This window comes from Heterocephalus glaber, unplaced genomic scaffold, assembly GCF_053883595.1.
Source record: "Heterocephalus glaber isolate CG9 unplaced genomic scaffold, H.glaber_assembly_v1.0 deba00000281, whole genome shotgun sequence".
Taxonomy (NCBI): Eukaryota; Metazoa; Chordata; class Mammalia; order Rodentia; family Bathyergidae; genus Heterocephalus; species Heterocephalus glaber.
The window spans coordinates 9,155,411-9,174,299 of record NW_028258139.1 but is presented as its reverse complement, the minus strand read 5'-3'; the positions used below and the strand labels follow the sequence as shown (position 1 = coordinate 9,174,299).

The 18,889-nt window shown below is 43.6% G+C and overlaps 1 protein-coding gene across 23 annotated transcripts in view; it reads right to left on the bottom strand.

Moving 5' to 3' along the window:
* Positions 1–18,889, bottom strand: part of Mical3 (microtubule associated monooxygenase, calponin and LIM domain containing 3) — a 213,499-nt gene that overhangs the window by 86,694 nt on the left and 107,916 nt on the right. For 16 of the 23 annotated variants that reach the window (XR_015439521.1, XR_015439526.1, XM_087182237.1 and 13 more), the window contains 12 exons: positions 18,079–18,336; positions 17,628–17,743; positions 15,568–15,694; positions 14,123–14,219; positions 11,644–11,791; positions 9,536–9,732; positions 7,613–7,725; positions 7,454–7,516; positions 6,825–6,998; positions 5,228–5,311; positions 1,808–1,906; positions 45–101 (listed from right to left, as the gene is read on the bottom strand). Coding sequence is in view for 21 of the 23 variants with exons in the window: in XM_087182237.1 (XP_087038363.1) it covers positions 45–101; positions 1,808–1,906; positions 5,228–5,311; positions 6,825–6,998; positions 7,454–7,516; positions 7,613–7,725; positions 9,536–9,732; positions 11,644–11,791; positions 14,123–14,219; positions 15,568–15,694; positions 17,628–17,743; positions 18,079–18,336 (1,533 nt within the window). In the remaining 2 variants the exon portion in view is untranslated. The remainder of the gene's footprint in view (positions 1–44; positions 102–1,807; positions 1,907–5,227; positions 5,312–6,824; positions 6,999–7,453; positions 7,517–7,612; positions 7,726–9,535; positions 9,733–11,643; positions 11,792–14,122; positions 14,220–15,567; positions 15,695–17,627; positions 17,744–18,078; positions 18,337–18,889) is intronic. The other 7 variants (XM_087182190.1, XM_087182210.1, XM_087182204.1 and 4 more) reach the window with 4 other exon arrangements.

The following is an 18,889-nucleotide window of genomic DNA, read 5'->3' as shown; positions in this document are numbered from 1 at the left end:
GTTTGCCTCTCAGCATCCCATGCCACGGGTTCATGCTCCTTTACCCTCTCATGGCGGGGACTCTGCTTGCCACGGCTGTCAGCATCAAGATCCCTGCATGTCTGTTGACAACAAAGCAGAAACTTAAATGCCATCCAAATGCTCTATTTCGACCTACTAAGTAACAGTGGAAAATTCAGTGCCAGAAATTGCTCAAAATGAAAATGCCTTTAGTGGGAGGACAGCACAGCCTAGAAGGAAAGGTCCAGGGCACCTTGCCCACCTGGCCTTCAATGAGGTCAGCTAACAGATAAACAAAGAACTACAGTTAGTACTGAAGTGGATCAAACATATTTCTTTCACACAGTGGCGTGAGATCAGAGGCATTCAATAGAAGGTTTAGAAGGAGGCAGGTTAGCAGGGTGCAGATTTCCACAGCAAGACATTAGAAAGGGAAAATGGAGAGAGGGAAACTGGTTGGGATAAACAACCATTACAAAGGCCCAGAGGAAACTCGGGTCACAGAGAGTGGTCCCTGAGTAGGAACATGGAAGCAAGGCATAATTCATTACAGGGGGAACTGGACAAGGACTGAAAGCATTTTCAGTGCATAGACAGGAATATGTGTGAGAAGCTTGGAAACCCATCAAACAAGCCCAGAGCTGCCTTGTTGAGCAGAAGAAACCACTAACCCAGCAATCACGGGAACAGGGAAGACCTCACTCAGCACTAGGATAATGAAGGATTTTTCACCTCACGCCACATACTGAGGAGAAACTGATCCAAAGCTTCTTATGTGGCTACCCTTATCTAGTGACCACAAGCATACTGTCTCTACAAGCAGGAGGAAGCCAGGGCTGGGCTCCAGTCACAAGACGTGGATGCAGTTCTGGTTCCAGAACTTCCTGTGTTGGCTGGTACAGGTAGCTTGGTCTCGCTACCCTATGCCCCAGTCTTCTCATCTGCAAAGCAGAGATAAAAGCAGCAGGGGCCTTGCAGTACTATCGTGAGGACTGAGTGAGCTGCTATGTGAAAGGGACTTGGAATACTGAGTGGACACAGTAAGTGCTCATAACTGTTCACTCTTTTTTAGAGACAAGGCACACTCAGTTCTTGGACTCACGGAAACAAGCTGGGCCTTTAAGTCTCACACATTACTAGTGGTCACCTTTTACACAGGCCACCTTAATTAAGAGACTGTTTTTCCACAGATCCTGTCCTCAAAATTAGCCTTTTATTTTATAGGGCTATATCACAAAGGTCAACAAAGCCACTCTATAAACACACTTTATATGTGTGTGCTTGTTTTCCTCCCAGCCACGTTTGTGGATGACAGTTCTTGAACGATCTGCCTGGAGTGAGTGAGGTGGATGGGGAAAGGCAAGTGTTTGTTGGGAGAAGCTGGATAAGCAACATTCGAGGCTCTCAGAATCAGAAGGAATCAAATTCATGAAGTCCCTATGAAGCTTCCAAATGCCCATACCTCACTGACTAGCAAGAGAAAAATAGCTGTTTTAAATGGGTATTTATAAAAATGTGTTGCTCTCAGGGCTTTGGGCCCCAGATCTGTGGATAAATACACTTTACATGTTAGTTTGTAGTTGCACAGTTATAGTCCCAAGATAGAGACCTGATTAAACCACCCAGGGTCTGACTGTATAATGCATTATCCTGGGGTCCAGTCAGGAATTGCTCACTGTAGCAATAACAGTTGCTTCTGCTACCAATGGTCTTGCTTTAGCAATTATCTTTGCAAAGAGAGGATACCGAGTTGATCTCTATGCAGGCAGACAGGAAAACAGGACACAGAGCATGCAGAGAAGGTCACCTGCTGGCCACTGTGCGCCTGGTAGGGAGGTGGAGTAGGGGAAGGAGACAGTGTGATCACTTTTTTGGGACAGGTCCGAGAATGCTCCTTTTCCCGTCGCTTTTACACCAACAGACACAAACAGAGAGAACATTGTTCAAATAGTGGCCATGTGAAGGGTGCCTCTGGAAAGGCTGAGGGGCATCTGCTAAAGTGTCCCAGGGGCTCTTCCAAGCCCCTCTGTCCTCAACAGCACATCGCTGAGCAGAGGGTGGCTTGTCAGTCTCTTGTTGGCCCACAAACTGGAATGGGACTTTCCATTAGGCACAAACAGTGCAGGTAACCTACGTGGCTGGTAAAAATTCGAGGTGTAGCATTATTTATTTATTTATTTTATTTTTTGGTACTGGAGATCAAACTCGGGTCCTTGCACCTGCGCAGCAGGCGGCGAAACCACTGAGCTAAATCCCCAGCCCGGTGTAGCATTTTTTAAATGCCAGAGGTCAAGGGATTTAATAGTCAAGCTGAAGGACAGAGAAATGGGCTTAATTATCAGTAGACAGAAAAGGCAGATGGCCCATTACAGTGACTACCTTTCAATGGCCTGATCTCACACACACACACACACACACACGCATGCACGCACGCACGCACGCAGCAAAACAGCACCCTCCTGAGAGCCAGCTGAGACAATATCCCACCAATGCTTCCCCCTTCTCAGGCCACTCTATTCATAAGATCTGGAAAACTACCATAGAAATACACGAAAGTATAGGAAACAGAATAAGCATATTTCACTAAAGCCATATGTATGCCCATGGCTTCTTCCTCTTTCTGCCATCCATGTATTCCCTTCTTCAGGAGTCCATCTAAGACTGAGAAAGGCTCTTGCTGTTTGAGAAACAATCACACACTACCCTAGGCACGTCTGATGCCTTCCAGGAAATTTTGTTTCCTTTGCCCAGATAGCCACATGAGAAAGCTTGGGAAGAGAAAAAACTGTGGAATATGAGCCCTGCTGCCCCCACCTCAGGTGATAATCAAGGTTGGCTTCCCCCAGAGCTTGCCTGGAGGATGCACTTCTGAGGTCAAAAAGTGAAGAAGGAAAGAGCCAAGGTGTTGATACAGGAAGGTGAAGAGAAGTCACTGGTGAGCAGAGCTGTAATTCATTTTCTTTCTTCTACACTATGACCTAAGTTGAAACCGGTCCTCATGCCAACTGAGCCATCCCTACTCTGTCTGCCACACCCTCTTCCTGGGAACCACTTCAAAAGAAACACAAAGTGAGCCACCTGTGGTGCTGCTGGTGAGCTCACTCCTAAAGGGAGATGAGAGGCCACTGTCAGGCAAGTCAGGAGTTCTGTCCTTGAGTGTTTGTAGCACCCAGCACCACAGCTACCTCCAGCTTCCAGGAGATAAATTTAGAGGACCAAGACCCACAAGTTAGTGTCAAGAGAATAGTGCATATGAATCCTGCACATCTCACAGGGACGAAAGAATTGTGAGATGTAGTACTTCACAGTGCTACCTCTTTGCATCCATATAAATTCCCAATTCCCAACTCTATACAACCTAAAGCTCACAAGAATCTGAAAGGGGTTCACTGCTCATGGTTTCTCAGTCTTGCCAGATGCTTTTTCTAATTCTCTGATGCTCCTTTCATAGAAACTGGTTAACTTCAAAGGTTCCAATCTGTTGACCAGAGAGCTTCCCAGTATTCTACTTCATTGACTGTGTCCATAAATGACCTGGATGACAAGGTGAACAGGATGGGAAGAACAGTCTCCACACAGAAGCCTGTACAAGGCTAGAGGCAGACACTTCACAAGCAGCCCTGTAAGATCAAGCTTCCAAAGTCCCTCCAGTACAATTCCATCAAACAAACAGCTGACAGGTCAGTCCTCTTTAGGCAGAGGGCACAGCTCAGCCAGGCTCCTACAGCCACACTCACCGCTCTTTACTCTCCAGCAAGCCCAGCAAAGCTGCATCAGGCACACGCCCGTCATCAGCCCACCTACCCGCACGGATTACTCCTGACCTCCCTCCCACATTGCTCCTATCTCAGGCCGCCTTTATTTATTTATTTTTCAGGCCACCATTAAAAAAAAATATGAGTCTGGAGTTTCTGGCATCTGGTTTACAGTTCACTTTCCCCCTCAACAGATCCTCAACTATAGATCCACGGGAGATTACCTTTCAAGTCTTACCTTTTACCTAGACTTCAAGGCAATGGGCAAGAACATAAAAATACAAGTAAATTTTTGACGAAATTTTTTCAGAAGCCTTCCCCCAGGCACAGAGAAAGAGGATGTTTGGTTTCTGTTGTGAGTTTGGACCTTGCTCCTTAGATTCCATCTCAGCCTTGGAGGCCATGACTTTCATAGAGCATGTTTATCACAAGGCTAGAGAGGAACCTTCTTCCCAGAATGCAATTTAAATAAAGCGTGACTCCCCACTCTGCAGCAACAGGCCACACTATAGCACAAGAGGCCACTGAGGCCAACTCTGGAAGAATTAACGGAGTCCAGGGTCAGCACAGTGGACCTTTCAGCATCTTACCAGTCCTAAGTGAGATCAAACTATGAGACAGCTAATTCAGGCTCCCTAGAGCAGGAACTTGCTCAACTATAATGTGGGAGAAAAAAGTTGAGACCTCCATCCCTATTACAAAACAGGTGGCCTTTCTTGTACTACTGGGATAAGCAATTTTCCAGGAGATCCTGAAAAGGTTTTAGTGAAAAATCCCAATTGATTAATTAATTTGTGAGACCAGGTTGGCCTTGAGTTCCTGGGCTCAAGCAACCCTCTTGCCTCAGCCTCCCAAATAGCTGGGCCCACAGATATCTAACACCATGTCTGGGAAAAAGCTTTTTTTTTTTTGGTACTGGGGATCAAACTTGGGTCCTTGTGCTTTTAAGGCAGGCGGCAGAACCACTGAGCTAAATCCTGGCCCTGGAAAAAGCCAGGAAAACATGGAAAACATGCCAACCTGCCCCCGATTCTTTTGTTTGAAACAGTATCATTGTTCTCAGGTAACATTTTTCTACTTCATTTGAGAGGCTCTACTCTCGGTCCTGATGAAGTCAGGGCTCTCCCTCCAATGGTCATGAGGTTACATGCTACCAAAAAGCCAATGAGAGACAGATGTCACACAGTAGCAAAGCCTCAACAGCTAAGGCACCTAAACAACTTAACAACATCAGCTAGTTTTAACACCAAATCAATACTCTGCCCATTAACTGGTTTCTCAAATCCCCAAGAGTTCATGGAATCAGACTGCTAAGTGTTTTCTCAGAGTCACTACTTGAAGGAGCACAGAGCCCTCCTGCCCTGGTGAGCCAGGATCCTCAAGTGCAGGCCTGACCCGGGCAAGCCCAAAAGCAGGGGTGGGGTGGCAGGCCCAGGGCAGCAGCCCAGCCTGGTCCCTGGAAGTTCCTTTACCTGTTTCCACTGGGGGATGGGAGCAGGGTGACCCTGCTCAGGCAGGCGGCAGAACGGCTGGCTGACCCCACGCTCTTGTGTTGGCTGTGACACACAGGCCAAGTGTGGGTGGGGACAGGACATGGAGACAAAACAAAATAAAATACATTAAGATAAAAGAAGATATAGAATAGTACTCATGGAGGGGAGACATACAGCTATGAACTGAGATGTGTGTGTGGAGGTTATGAATCAATTCTTAGAAAGTTACACTTTAAAAAAGGAAAGAAAATACCCCACCCTCCATACCAAAAGGAAGTGCAAAAAAGAAAATAAAGGAAAACAGAAGCTGTGACTCTCATTACCCTTTTCCCAGATTCAATGCTCTGACTAACTTACTAATACTGATTCAGAAAACCAATCTCTTTCCCCAAGTGAGAAGCAATGTCTCTTACAGGCAACCTTCCTCCAGCCTTCCTGAGGTGGGTGGAACCCCAGCTGCCAGAGCTCCAGGCAACTTCTAATGCTTCCTATCAACCACTCCATCTTTCCTGTGAACCACAGTGGGGAAAGATGGGAGTGCAAACACCCATAACTAAAGACGCACTGTGAGAAGTTACTGCAGTCAGGCTCCAAGCAGAGTTGGTGCCACTCAACTGGTCCACAGGGACAGTAGCTGATGAAGATGAAGAGAAAGAATGAAGAGAATGGGCCTTCTGTCCTCTGGATGCTCTTCCAGGTCATCAGGGAGTTTTGTTAGAAGCTTTCAGCATGAATCTCAAAGTCCCAGTCCCTCCTCTTGTAAGAAGTCTTAGTGACTTTTACAAAAGCAAGAGAGAAACAAGACCTAATGAGGTCACCTGGGGTCACTTGCTGCCTGGCACTCTCACACATGACTTACAGGGTGCAATTCAGTATCTAAAATGTTCACATTCCTAGTAGTATTCTAGGAAAATAGTCTGCAGCACACAAAAACAGCTTTATTCCAGGAAGGTTTACCTCTGTTCCTTATCATAAAAGATGAGAAACAACTAAAACAGCTGCTAGACCAAGAGTTAAGAAGAGCATGGTACCAACACATTTTAGAAGGTGTTTATAAACAGTTTAGAACGACATGGGAATGAGCCTGAAGTCAAATGGAAACAGCAGAACAGCAAAAGTGTATGTTAAGAATGGCATCCATTAAAAAAAAAAAAAAAAGATATCCATTATGAAAACAAGAATGCATGGAATAAAAGACCAGAAAGGAATGTAGCAAGGTATCAAGGGAATTATATAAGTGCCTTAATTACCTTTATTATACTTTCGATATACTATAGTTTCAGTATGTATGTGAATTTTACTTATGTATAGATATATAAATGCACATATTTTAGATCTCCATGCTGCTTTTTGTCACAGATGCCTTAGACCTGAATGCTGAGGATAAGCCACCTTGAACGTCTACCATGAACTTAGGAAACAATCCTCTCTGTCACAGTCAGATGAAGGAAAACCAAACTCCAACCTTGAGCCCCTGAGTTCATGGGTCTGTCACAGGCCTGCCTCATTGCATTGAAAAGATTCTCCTTCCTGCGTGGCCTGGCCAATAGGGTGGGCAAGTGGGAAATGGGCTTACCTGCCTCCTTATGGCAGTGGACTGGGCAGGTGCATTCTCTTCAAATTTGGCCAGTAGCTGGGTTGCCATGTATTTCACTTTGTTTTGGTTCCCAACAGTAACATCCATCCTCCTGTCCGTCAGAGTGCTCACCAGTGTTGGTCTTTCTCCTCTGTAGCCCCTGGAAACCTCTTCCTGTTGAACAGCAAGCATTCCAGAGATGGACTGTGTTAGAGGGGTCCCACCCATTTGCTATTCCCTCCAAACAGTGTGGCCAGAATCTGCATAGTGGCTTGGGTTTGCCAGTGCTTTCTGAGGTGCTAATCTCAAGAGCCAGCAAGAGCATGGCACATTGGGCAGTACTGCTACTCAGACTTGTGTTGGTATCGCCACAGCCCAAGAAAGCCACTGGGCCTTGTCAAATGTGATTCCAAAAGACCAGAAGGCCTGAGAGCACATGTGTGCATGTTCCCTCGGTGCTCTCCAAATAATTAAACAAAGGCAAAAGCCAACAGAAAAGGCATCTACCCATGGATATTCTCATAAAGAATGAATATGCAAAGATCTACAATACCAATTTGGGAATTAAGAATTTAAACCAAAGGGGGAATTTAGCATAACTATTCTAACAAATCACAGATGAATCTCACCTCCTCTGATTGACTAGTCTTTCTCCTCTTTCCAGCTCCATCCAAATCCTTTTCTTTCTTATCCTGTACCAGAAGAGAAGGGAAACTGCATTATTCTAGGCACCTCACCTTGCCATTAGCTTTGCAGCTGCCAAAATAACAACCCCTGCATGGACGAACCTTGGGAGAACGCTTCCGAGAGATGGTCTGCCCGAGTTTGCTCAGGAAGGAGATGGGGGACTTGGTGCTGGCAATCAAGACTGCCTTCTCCTCAGCATTCAGGTCCAAGGTGTCTGTGAACAGAAGTCAGCAATGTCAAGGACACTCCTGGAGAGCCACAAAGTCCTAAGCTGAACCACTCTCCCTTGCAGGGGGATTGCAGAAGGGAATTTTCCCTCAGGGAGCTCTAAAGGCTCACTGGGTATGACAAAGCATGCAAATCTCTAGGAAATACCACAAAGGAAGTACACATGTGGGTGTGCACACTGAGCCTTCTCTCTTCCATTTATACACAAAATCAATTCTTTTAAAAAACATACTTGTTATAAGACCTGCACTTTCGCTTTTCAAAAGCTGTAATCTGCCTGTGATCATTACAGCAGAGTGTGGAAGCCTCACCTTGGTGATGAAAATTTCAGGACAGAGAGGAAAAGGGAGAGAGGAGAGCAGAGAGGTGCATAACTTAGGGTCTGCTTTTGGTAGATGCTGAGGCCAGGCTCTGAGCTGCGGGCAAAGGGCGCTCTCCCTGAAAGGTATACTCACATTAGAGCAGTGAACTTCTGTGGTAAGAACTGCCTATGTGATCAGGAAAACCACAGATGCCTACAAGTGTTCAGGGGCTGGAAAGCACTGAGGGCTGACACTATAAATTCTGCGGATTGCAATGTGTTACTAATAGCAATAATAATTTTTAAAATAGCATTTAAAGCTTATTAATAATATTGCTAACATCCATTAAGCGCTCCCATTTGTTAAACACTCTCTTAACATATCACAATGTAAACTGTATGAAAAAAAAAATATATATATATCCCATTTTACATATAGGGGAACTGAGGCATAGGAAAATTTAGTAAGTTGCCCCCAGGTCCAACGTGGAAGTTTTAGGATGTAAATCTAATTTAGACACCATGGGTCAAAACTCTTAAGCCTGGGCCGGGGATTTAGCTCCGTGGTGCCTTGCCTGCCTGGTGTCCTGAGACTGATCCTGGTACAAAAAAACAAAACAAAACGAAACAAAAAAAAATCCTCTTAAGCCTTATACTACGTTTACTTCTGGGGTTAATAAATGACCACTGGAATATTTTTTGTGGTGCTATGATAGATTGAGGCAGCAGGTTGAGGGCTGATAAAACATTTTCGGAAAACTCTAAGAGGTCGGAATAGAATAGAGCCAGAGAACAGTGGTAGAAGAAAGGAGAACAAATCTATCAAGGGACAGGATCACAGAGCCAAGAAGGACAGAATTCCAAGGAAGAGGACATCATTCCACAATGCTAAATGATTTGGAAAAGCCAAGTGCATGATTGATGAAATATCAGAGAGGAATATGGATATGTTGATTCTCCTCAACAGAAGAACAGCAGAGAACAGCTGTTCTGTGGAGAACAGCGCTGGGAGAATAGCGCAAAAAGGTGGCGGATTATGAAATGTTACAGTTTTGGTGGTGAGCACACAGAGACCACAAGTGTGACCCACTTCATCGGAAAGGCTGGTTCTGAAAGAATGGATAGAAGTCAGGAGTCATGGGAATGAAAGTTTAGACAGAGGTCTGGGAATGTAGCTCTGTGGTAGAGCACTTCCCCAGTGTGAATGAGGCTGGGGTTCCATTCCCAGCACTGCAAAAAAAAGTCTGGATAGGAATGATTTTTGCATATTTATAGGTTAAGTGAAAAAGATAGAGAAAAGAATGAGTGATTGGGAATATACTACTAAAGAAGGGAAACAATGAAGAAAGCTTCCAGAGACTTCCTCTGATGGACAACCAGTAAAACCAGAGTAAGCTTGAGCTTGGTGGTACGCCATTTAGTGGTGCTGATGAAGGACACAGTTGGAAGAAAAGAAAAGCCAGTCAACAACACAGCAGGAAACAGAGGCCCTTACCACTGGAGGACAGTGAGTCCTTGAACATCTCGTAGAACTGAGTCAGGTACATCACCATGGACAATTTGTCAGGCTCCCCCACCGAGGCCATGTCTTTGCCTGTCATGATGGGAGAAATGCCCAGTTCCTTCTCGGCAATATCAAAGGCCAGTTGGTTATTCTTCTCCACATTTTGCTCATCCAAAGAATCAAAATCTCTGAGAAACAGGATATGCAAAATTGATCAGGTTGCGCCGACTCTCGTCAAACCAGAAAACACAGTTATCATGAAGCTACTATCATTTCTCATTTGACTTTTGGCAGGGAGCAGTGTACCGCTGGAATCTGAGAACAAACCTGTTCATTTATTATTCTCCTTCCTTTTACTAAGGAAATGTAACGCAGCCTTAAGAAGGAATGCTTAAAAATCTACCCAATAAAGGAAAGTAGAGAAGGAAAGTTGAAGACTACCCTCATTTTTTTCCAGTAACACAAAGTTCTTACTGAAATGTACACTCAGGATAGGAACTCTCTTTCCCACGTGTTCTCTTGCACCTCTGTGTCCATGCGTGTTAAACAAATGTCAAACAGTGAGGAGGCTACCTGGATCAGATGCCCCTAAAGCCTAGGGTAATTGCCTGCCTGGGACTCACCCACCGGCAGGACAAGCTGCTCATGTCCTAAATCAGCTTTGGTAAATCTTACTCAGCCTTCCATGGGGAAATTCCAAAAGCTCTCCAAAGGTTTTCCCGATGCTGAATTTCCTGAATTTTCCCAAGCATTTAGCTTAACAAACATTTCCCACTGGGTCTTCAGCTTCTTGTTTTTCAGAGTAAGGACTGACAGCATTCTTTTTTGGGAGAATTCAGACCAACTCAACAGACTTTATTTTATGTTACCGGACCCCATGGCACTTTTCCATTGCCTGTTAAACTATGGACACTAATCCTGAATGAGGTCATTGTAGTCCAAACAGTGCCAAATACTATATGCAAATACTATACATTAAAAAATTCTTTTTCCTCAAGCTGCTTTCCCTCCCACTCTCTTTCTCTGGTGGGAGTAAATAAGCATTATTTTCATTTACTTTTTACCAACTTGATGAGTTAAGTGATAGGAGTGCTGGAGGTCACTTACCTTTAACCAAGCACCTTAGAAGTCTCCCTCCCCCTTTTTTGGCAGCACTAGGAAAGGAACTCAGACCCTCAGGCATGGCAGGTAAGTGCTCTACCATTGAGCCCCAGCCCTCTCCATCTTTAATCCACACTGTACAGGCTGTTTTTAATAGATCTTACCTCATTAGCCTATAACGGTCACAAAAATAGGGACTATGTCTTTTAGGATTTCTTAAGCTATCATTAAAACAAAATAAACCAGAAAAAATGGCCCCTTAAGTGGATCCAATGGTAAAAAGGACAGGCAGTCAGAGCAATCTGACATAGCTTCGCTTTTGTTCCTGAATCTTTTTGTTTGGCTTCCACAGTAACAAACTCCTTCCTATAGGGGAAATTTGAGTGCACTGGTCACTGTGGCAGACCTGGGGTCATTCTAGTGCACCAATTTTGCAGACAGGTGACTGAAGAACAGACAAAAGAGGAGATGTTACAGGTATAGTGGGTAAGATGATGTGAATTTCACGAACTTGATGGAGTATGTTGGTAAGAAGTGCAGTCTTTAACAAAGAATAGCGAACAATCATAAATCAGGTGAGTATTGTTTTATTTCGTTGGTAGTGACATATTTGTCTTGAGCTAGCCAAATGTTTCAGCCAGGTTTCCCTTGTGACCACCAATAGCATCTGAGAGACAGCTGGCCAAAATGAAGAGTTCAACTCAGGGCCAATAAACAGAGTTTTCCTTTGTGTGAAGTTAATAGGCCCAATTTTTAACCCTGTGAGTGCTGTGATTTTTTAAAATTCAGCTAATCATTCCTGAGTTGAGTCATATAATAGTTGACATATGAAGTTTTAAATTTAAATATAAGTAAGCCAATATACCAGCTTTCTGGAGAAAGCATCTTATTATGTACCCTATCCTCAGAATAAGTATAAAATTTGACTACTTGATAGCAGGGTGCTTTGAGGTCCCTGGGAGATATGAAATGAAATACAAAGTTTAGTCATGACTTACATTAGATCAGGGCGGTATCTGTGGATAATTGCACACAGGGCCAGGCCACTTTTCCAAGACATGGTAAGATCTGTCACATTTACTCCTGCGTAACCATCTGTCTGCCTTTGGCACCAACCCAGCAGTTTGCTTGAACGAGCTACAGACTCTAAAACGACAAAAAAAATTATTATTGAAAGTGTGTTTACCTGGTAAGGTTGATATAGGATCCTCTCTGTGATACACATAACCAGTTTGAAAAATTACTAAGGGTAGGGACAAAATAGCCATTACCAGCTTTCAAAATAAAATAGTTATGAATAAGGTTATGTAACTAGTATCCTGATAGTGGAATTTTAGGTATTAATCTATCCAGACTCGAGGGCCATCCCCTGAACAAATGAGTGTCCCACAACTGAATGACATGCACTTGCTCGTGCTGAAGCCTGGTGTCCCTGCACCACTCCTGGAAGCTGTGGAAATGGAGGAGTGCCACCTTCTGAGCTGTCACCCTCACTATAAAGACTCTAGAATTTCCCTTGACAGCCACTTGGCAAGTGCTTGAGGAAGCCTTTTCCTCCAAAGCAACTAAGAAGATTAGATTAGAAAAGGGTCCATTCTACCTAGCAGCCATTCTATCTAGCAGCATCTTAAACTGAATGGAAAGAAAGCCTTGCTCTCGCACTTCCTAGGGAACCACCATGCAATTTTCAAGTGAAGGAAGCTACAGGTTACACTGCCAAGGCTGTGAACCCCAGACCAGAAAAATTCCCCTGCCCCAGTTTGGCACTCTGTATTATAAATGATCATATCAAACCAAATAGGCAAAACATATCCTTAGACATTGACAAGTCTTCTAGAACCAAACAGCTTTGCATCCTAAGAGCTCTGATATGGATCATTTAAGAGAAATCTGTGAATTCCTGCTTATATCCAAGAAAGTCTGTTCCCTTCGTCAGGCGGCTGAAAATATTTAGCTTTGCACTAAGTCATTCAGTGATTTGTGATCATAAAAATACTGTTTAAGTCTTTCACTGTGGAAATGTGTGCTGAGACTACAGGCAGAACCACTCCTGATGCCACCTCTTGGCTCAGATACTAACTTTTTTCAGCTGTTTCCCAAGTCTGTATATCCATCCATCCAGTATGTACTGGGCAACTTCACTTCAATATTTTAGGCTCTAAACTAATGACAGTGAATAAAGATATATTCTCTGCTTTTAAGGAAATGACACCCTAGTGGAGAAAGATGAAAATGTTTCCGACTGCCTGCTGAGGCTCATATTCACCCCGACATCCCAAAAGCACATCACATTTAAAATGTCCCAAACAGAACCCACACCTTCTCTTACACCTTCTGAGCCTCCCACTTCCTTGTTTAGAGTGATGCAGCAACAACCGCAAATACCTATCTCTTGCCCCTAAGGCAATCAACTGCCAATGCCTATCAATTCTGGCTTCTTAATATTTGCTCTCAAATAATTAATAATGTCAGTGACAAAACTGCTGCTGTCGATGACAGACCATTAGATGCTGGGCATGTAATCAGCACTGTATACATGTCACAGAATCCTCAAGATCACAGGGTGAGTGAAGTGCTGTCACTCCCATTTCAAAGTTAAGGAAACTGAAATCCAGAGATGTTTGTAGATACTTTGCAAATGGCAAAGCTTGGGCTGGGACCCAGTCATATCTGGCCTCCAAGTCTGAGTCCCTCTAACTGTGATCCACTGCCTTCTCCTTTCTCTATCACCAACTTGGTATCAGAATTGGGCCTTTGCCACCTGTAGTTTGACTACTGCAGTGGATTTCTAACTAGTCTCCCTCCTCTGGTGCCTTTCCCTTCTCCAGTCCATCTCACATGTAGCTAACCGGGTACACTGTGTCACTCTCCTTTCAAAAAACATCTTCAGGGGCCCTTACTTAAATACCCACAAAATATGGAATGGCCTTGACCTTTACCACCATATAATGGCATTGTTACAGGACCCAAATAAATACCACAAATTCTACAAAGTCTTGCCCCAAACCTTAAGTGTGTGCACGGGTGCACATGTGCACTGGCTCTCATACTCATATTCTTTTTTTTTGGTACTGGGGATCAAACTCAGGACCTTGCGCTTGCAAGGCAGGTGCTAGCACCACTGAGCTAAATCCCTGGCCCTCAGACTCTTATTCTTTTTCTGTCTCCAGCATCTGTCTCCAACTTATCTCTATATCCTCATAACCAAGATAACTTTTTCTTGTGCGGCCCTGCTTTGTGCATTGTAGTAGGTTTAGTAACATCCCTAGATTATCCACTAGATGACAGTGGCAATCTCCCCTAGTCATGACAATCAAAAATTTCCCCAGAACAATCAAACATCCCCTGGAAGGCCAGCCACCCCAGCTTCAGAACCATTGCCTAAACACAAGTATGCAAGTATGCTGGCACAAGGAATGGGTGCAGACTTCTCTGAACATGGTACTTGCCTCTCAGAAGGCCACTACCAGAACTCACCATTGCGGGTCAACTTTGGGGTAGTTCGGGAATTCACTAGGTTCTCCATTTCCAGATGAATATCCTTTGTTTCTCCAGTATCAAATAAATGGCGCACCTGAAAGTTGAAAGGATGGAAAAATCAACACTAAGGCACAAATTCTTAGCTAAAAGTAGGATGACTAAGATGAAAGACTGGGGAAGCAGGGCAAGTAAAGTCTGTTTTTTTTTTTGTGGTACTGGGTGGGAGGCAGTGTTAAACTCAGGAACTTAGCACACTCTCTACCACTGAGCTATACACCCAGCCCCATGGTGAAATTTATACTGAAGTTATAATGATGACCTTTAATTCGTCCCTGCTACTTTGAACCACTGGTGGTACATGCATGATTGTCCCACTGGGTAGTTTGTACCAAGCGAAGGGACTGGACTGTCTGATGCCACCTAATGGGACAGTCAGGCACGTACCACCAGTGATTCAAGCTGGCGAGAAGGTAACATGTTCAAATCACAGCTGCTCAGCAGCAAGACATATGGATTATAGCCCCTTCATGACCGTGTTAAATCCTTTATGGGATAAGGTAGGTTATACGGAAACAAATACATATTAACTACACAAAGCTGTGTTAAAAGTTAGGTAGTCAGCCATGGAAGGCCCTCCAGATAGTCTCTGTTGGACAATTAAGACTGCCCATTAACAGCAGATTTTACCAACATATACAGAGAAGCCAAAAGGTATAAACTTCAGGGAAAAGGCAAATAAAACATTACTCTGGAACACAGGAAAATTTATCAAATAGGCTGCTTTGTAAAAGCTGTTCTACTCTTTGGGATTATTCTTCTTCTAAGATTTCATTCTCAGTAGTGTAATGAGGCTTCAGAGATTCTGAGAAATAACACAATGGAACAACAACAACAAAAAAATCAACTTTTACTGGTAGAGAGTATCTTATCTTTCAAAGTTCCTTCAAATGAACAATCTTATTTACCCTCGTGATGGTCCTGCAAGTAGGCAAGGATTATTATCTCCATTTCTCCAGTGAAAAATTAGGGCTCAGAGACAGTAAAATGACCTGAGCCACAGGTGATTAGTGGCAATAACAGCAAAAATAACATCTCCTTGCTACTGAACCAGTATCTTTTCTTCTACTATGTGTGACTTGAATTAGAAGGCATAAAATGAAGGCCTGGATCCAATGTTTTTGGCATGTGTGTGATCTTCTACAAGTCATTCAACAACTCTATGCCTCAGTTGCTCCATGGAAAATAATACCCACTTCTACCAAACCAGAGAGACACTGACTTGGACTTCTGAAAGTGTATATATGCAAAGGGACATGGGATTACTAAAAGTGTGTATGGTATTAATTCCAATAGATCAGATTAATTCTGATCTGGATGTATCAGAGTTCTGAGCAGTCCTGACAATGGACACACATGCACATAACTGACTAGTAGGCTCTTACCTGGCTTGGCCGGAGGAAGTTGACGTTAATATTGGGATACCTTGTGATAGGGTTGATGCTGTATTGGCTGAAATTTTTGCTCACATTCTCAGGGGTGGTCTGAGGCAGCAACCTGTAAATGCTTTCCCTGCAAAAATATGCACAGCACACTCAGAGCAATGACAAGCACCATAAATGCTTCCCTCTCTGATTTGTTTTGACAGTCTACCAAATTATCTGACAAATGTGACAAATCTTCATCCTTGAGACCTTCCCTCTGAGGTGGCTTTCACTGAAAAGGCAACCATTTAGCAGTTGCATTTTCAGTTTTTCAAGAATACCAATATTTAATTTCTTAAGAAAAAAAATCACAGATGAGAAAAGAACTTGCTACTACATTTAGCCAAAACACTTTAAATAACAGATTTGAAATGATATCAACTACCAGTTTCATCTGGGAAATTTCCTCTCTAGTTCTCTTGGTCAAGATGTGAAGTACTTTACTGATAAGGAAATCCGAGGGTTTTTATTTCAAAACATCTGATATTTAAGCATTTGATAAATGTTTACGAGCAGTTTGGCGTTTTCCCCTGAATCGATCATTTTTAATTTCCTATGTTAGCCTGTCCACACTACCACACTAGCTTCATTAGTCTAAGTCTTCCTGGCTAAAGGACAAGAGGATCTGATCGGTGGTTATCATGTATTTTCTCATGTAATTATAAAGGAATCAGATATCACTATTCAATGAAACACAAAGATTCAGATGCTACTTGCCACTAGTATATTCCATTTTGTTTTGTTTGTGCTTTTTTGAGACAGGGTCTTGCTATGTAGTTCAGGCTGGCTTTGAACTCACTATGTAGGTCCAGGCTGGCCTCAAACTTGAAGCAATCCTCCTGCCTCAGCCTCTCAAGTGCTGGGATTATAGGCGTGTGCCACCATGCCTGGCATAAATTCCAATTAAAAAGGGCTAAGATTGTATCCAACATGTGAAATGCAATAAAAACAAATCGAAAGTTGGTAAGCTTGAGAAGTAACCTTAGTAAGCCAAGTACTACTAGAAGAATAAACTCCAAATCTTTATTCACATTTCTCATTATCTGACATGTCTGGTTGAGCATCCCATCTTCCCACCCTGAATCTAAGGTGTGTGAGACAGGCACATCTGCTCCATGAAGAAGCGGATAGAGAGATGGGCAATTTTCAGTGCAAGAGCTGTTGATACTTCTTGTCTGTACATTTTAAAACAAAATTTTAAATCCCAGGGGCTGGGGATTTAGCTCAGTGGTGCCTCCGACTGCCTTGAAAGCACAAGGTCCTGAGTTCGATCCCCAGTACCAAAAAAAAAAATTTTTTTTAAATCCCTAAAGGTTTAAAATTTGACATAAGGTAAAAATGGAAACTTTTATTTAAGCGCTATAACTAAATGTAGTAGATCATTCCAGTTGTAAGAAAGCCTTCTGTGTGCCTTAAATCACAAAATCTGAAAAGAATATAACATGAATTTTGACATTTTAAAAAAGTGAAAATAATTACAAAGTTTATGTAACAAAAAGTTTAATATACTGACCCAAATTTTACCTCATAATAAAACAGGTCCTTTGGAAAGGGCACATGGGAAAAAAAAATAAAAAGGGCTAAGAGGCCACTGGCTTTCCTCACGATAGCCCACCTTGTATGCCCAGGGTGTACTTTTTTTAGCACCAGGGATTGAACCTTGCGCTTGCCAGGCAGGCGGAGGCACCACTGAGCTAAATCCCTGGCCTCCCAGGGTGTACTTTTATCTTCCTTTTTCCTCTTTTGCTTGGCCCACGCCCACGCAGAGCCAGATTCTCCCTTACTCTTCACTTTTACTTTTTCAAATAAACTTTGTTACCATTAAAAAAAGAAAGGAATAAGAGAAGAGCAGGCAGATCATCTAGGCTTCTATGATTTCATAAGATATCTTGCTTTTCCTTTTTTAAAGTATCTTTATAAAGACGGGAAGAAAGAGCGAAGGGGGAACTTGGGCCACCCAAGGAGCACACCACCCCGTCCTTCTGGTCTGCTCATGGGAGCCTGTGCTTTCTCCCTATTACCTCTCTGCCAGGACTTCCAGGGGGCTGGCTCCCAGAGACCAACTTCGTACCATCCAGGCAGAGTCCATAGCAGCGAGGAAGCCTCGTGCTATTCCTGTTCCCATTGGCCAGAAAGGCTATGAACAAGACATAAAACAGAGTTAAAATCATCATCTTTTAAAAGAGGGAGGCTAAAGAACAAAGAAAGAATTTGCTACTGACAGTCAAATCTGGCTACTGTTTGGATACTGGGCTTCTCTATTTTACACACTGGGAGAGGGCAAGTCACCAGAGTTGTGGGATTTCCACACTCCCAACAAGCCTGGGCATCCAGGGCCTGTGTCCTTCCTCTCCTTGCTGCCGGACCCTTGAAGGGAGCCTGCTCAGGCTGCAGACACTTCACAACCGGGGACACCCAGATGCGTTCCTCACTACCATCCCTCCCATTAAGCACGGCTACCCTGGTACTCACCTCTAGGAGGCTGTCCCCAACCAGAGCCACTAGTAACTGGTGCCCGTTCTGCTCCCGTACCAAAGCAGCATTCTCAGAGGCGTACATGCATGTGAAATCAAACATGGCCACATCGGGCTGCCCGTAGTGATTGATGGCAAAGTCCAGAGAGGGAAGCTGCTGCTGAGTGGAGAAATCTGCTGCCTCCCGGGCGTAGTTCAGCAGGGCCTCTTGGTCCACATTCTCCCGGGAAAGCAAGAGTTCGGTGTCTGCGTAGTCCTGGCCAGAGAGAAAAGATGCACAGGATGGAACAGCCCGGGCAGGGACAGACTGATGAGGCCAGCCAGGACCACAGGATGTATGGCAGATGTAACCTACTTTCACAGCTTTCTCATTCCACAAACCAAATCTTTTACACAGATTAAAAAGAAAAACTTGGGGCTATTTTTACACAGGCTTTGCTGCCTAAAGTCAGTCCTAGCCTTCCATTTACTTGGAGCAAGTCACTGATACTTGATCGTGATCAATCTCCTTCACAGAGTTGTTCCCAATATCAAATAAAATCAGGTATGTGATGGTTCTCTACAAACTGAAAGGGCATTTTATAGTTTATACATATTAACTTCTATAATCATTATCTTTTGGATAGTGGGTAGCTTTTAGCAGCTGGGACCACATAAAGCAGCCTTGGATGGCTCATTAAGCCCCAGGGAAGAACTTAAAAACTAGTGCCAAAAGGAAACAGAAATGAGACTAACAGTAGTCAAGGAAGATACAGAGGAATATATTGAAAAAGGAAAAGGTTTTCAAAATCGTATAGAAGATTCTGCAA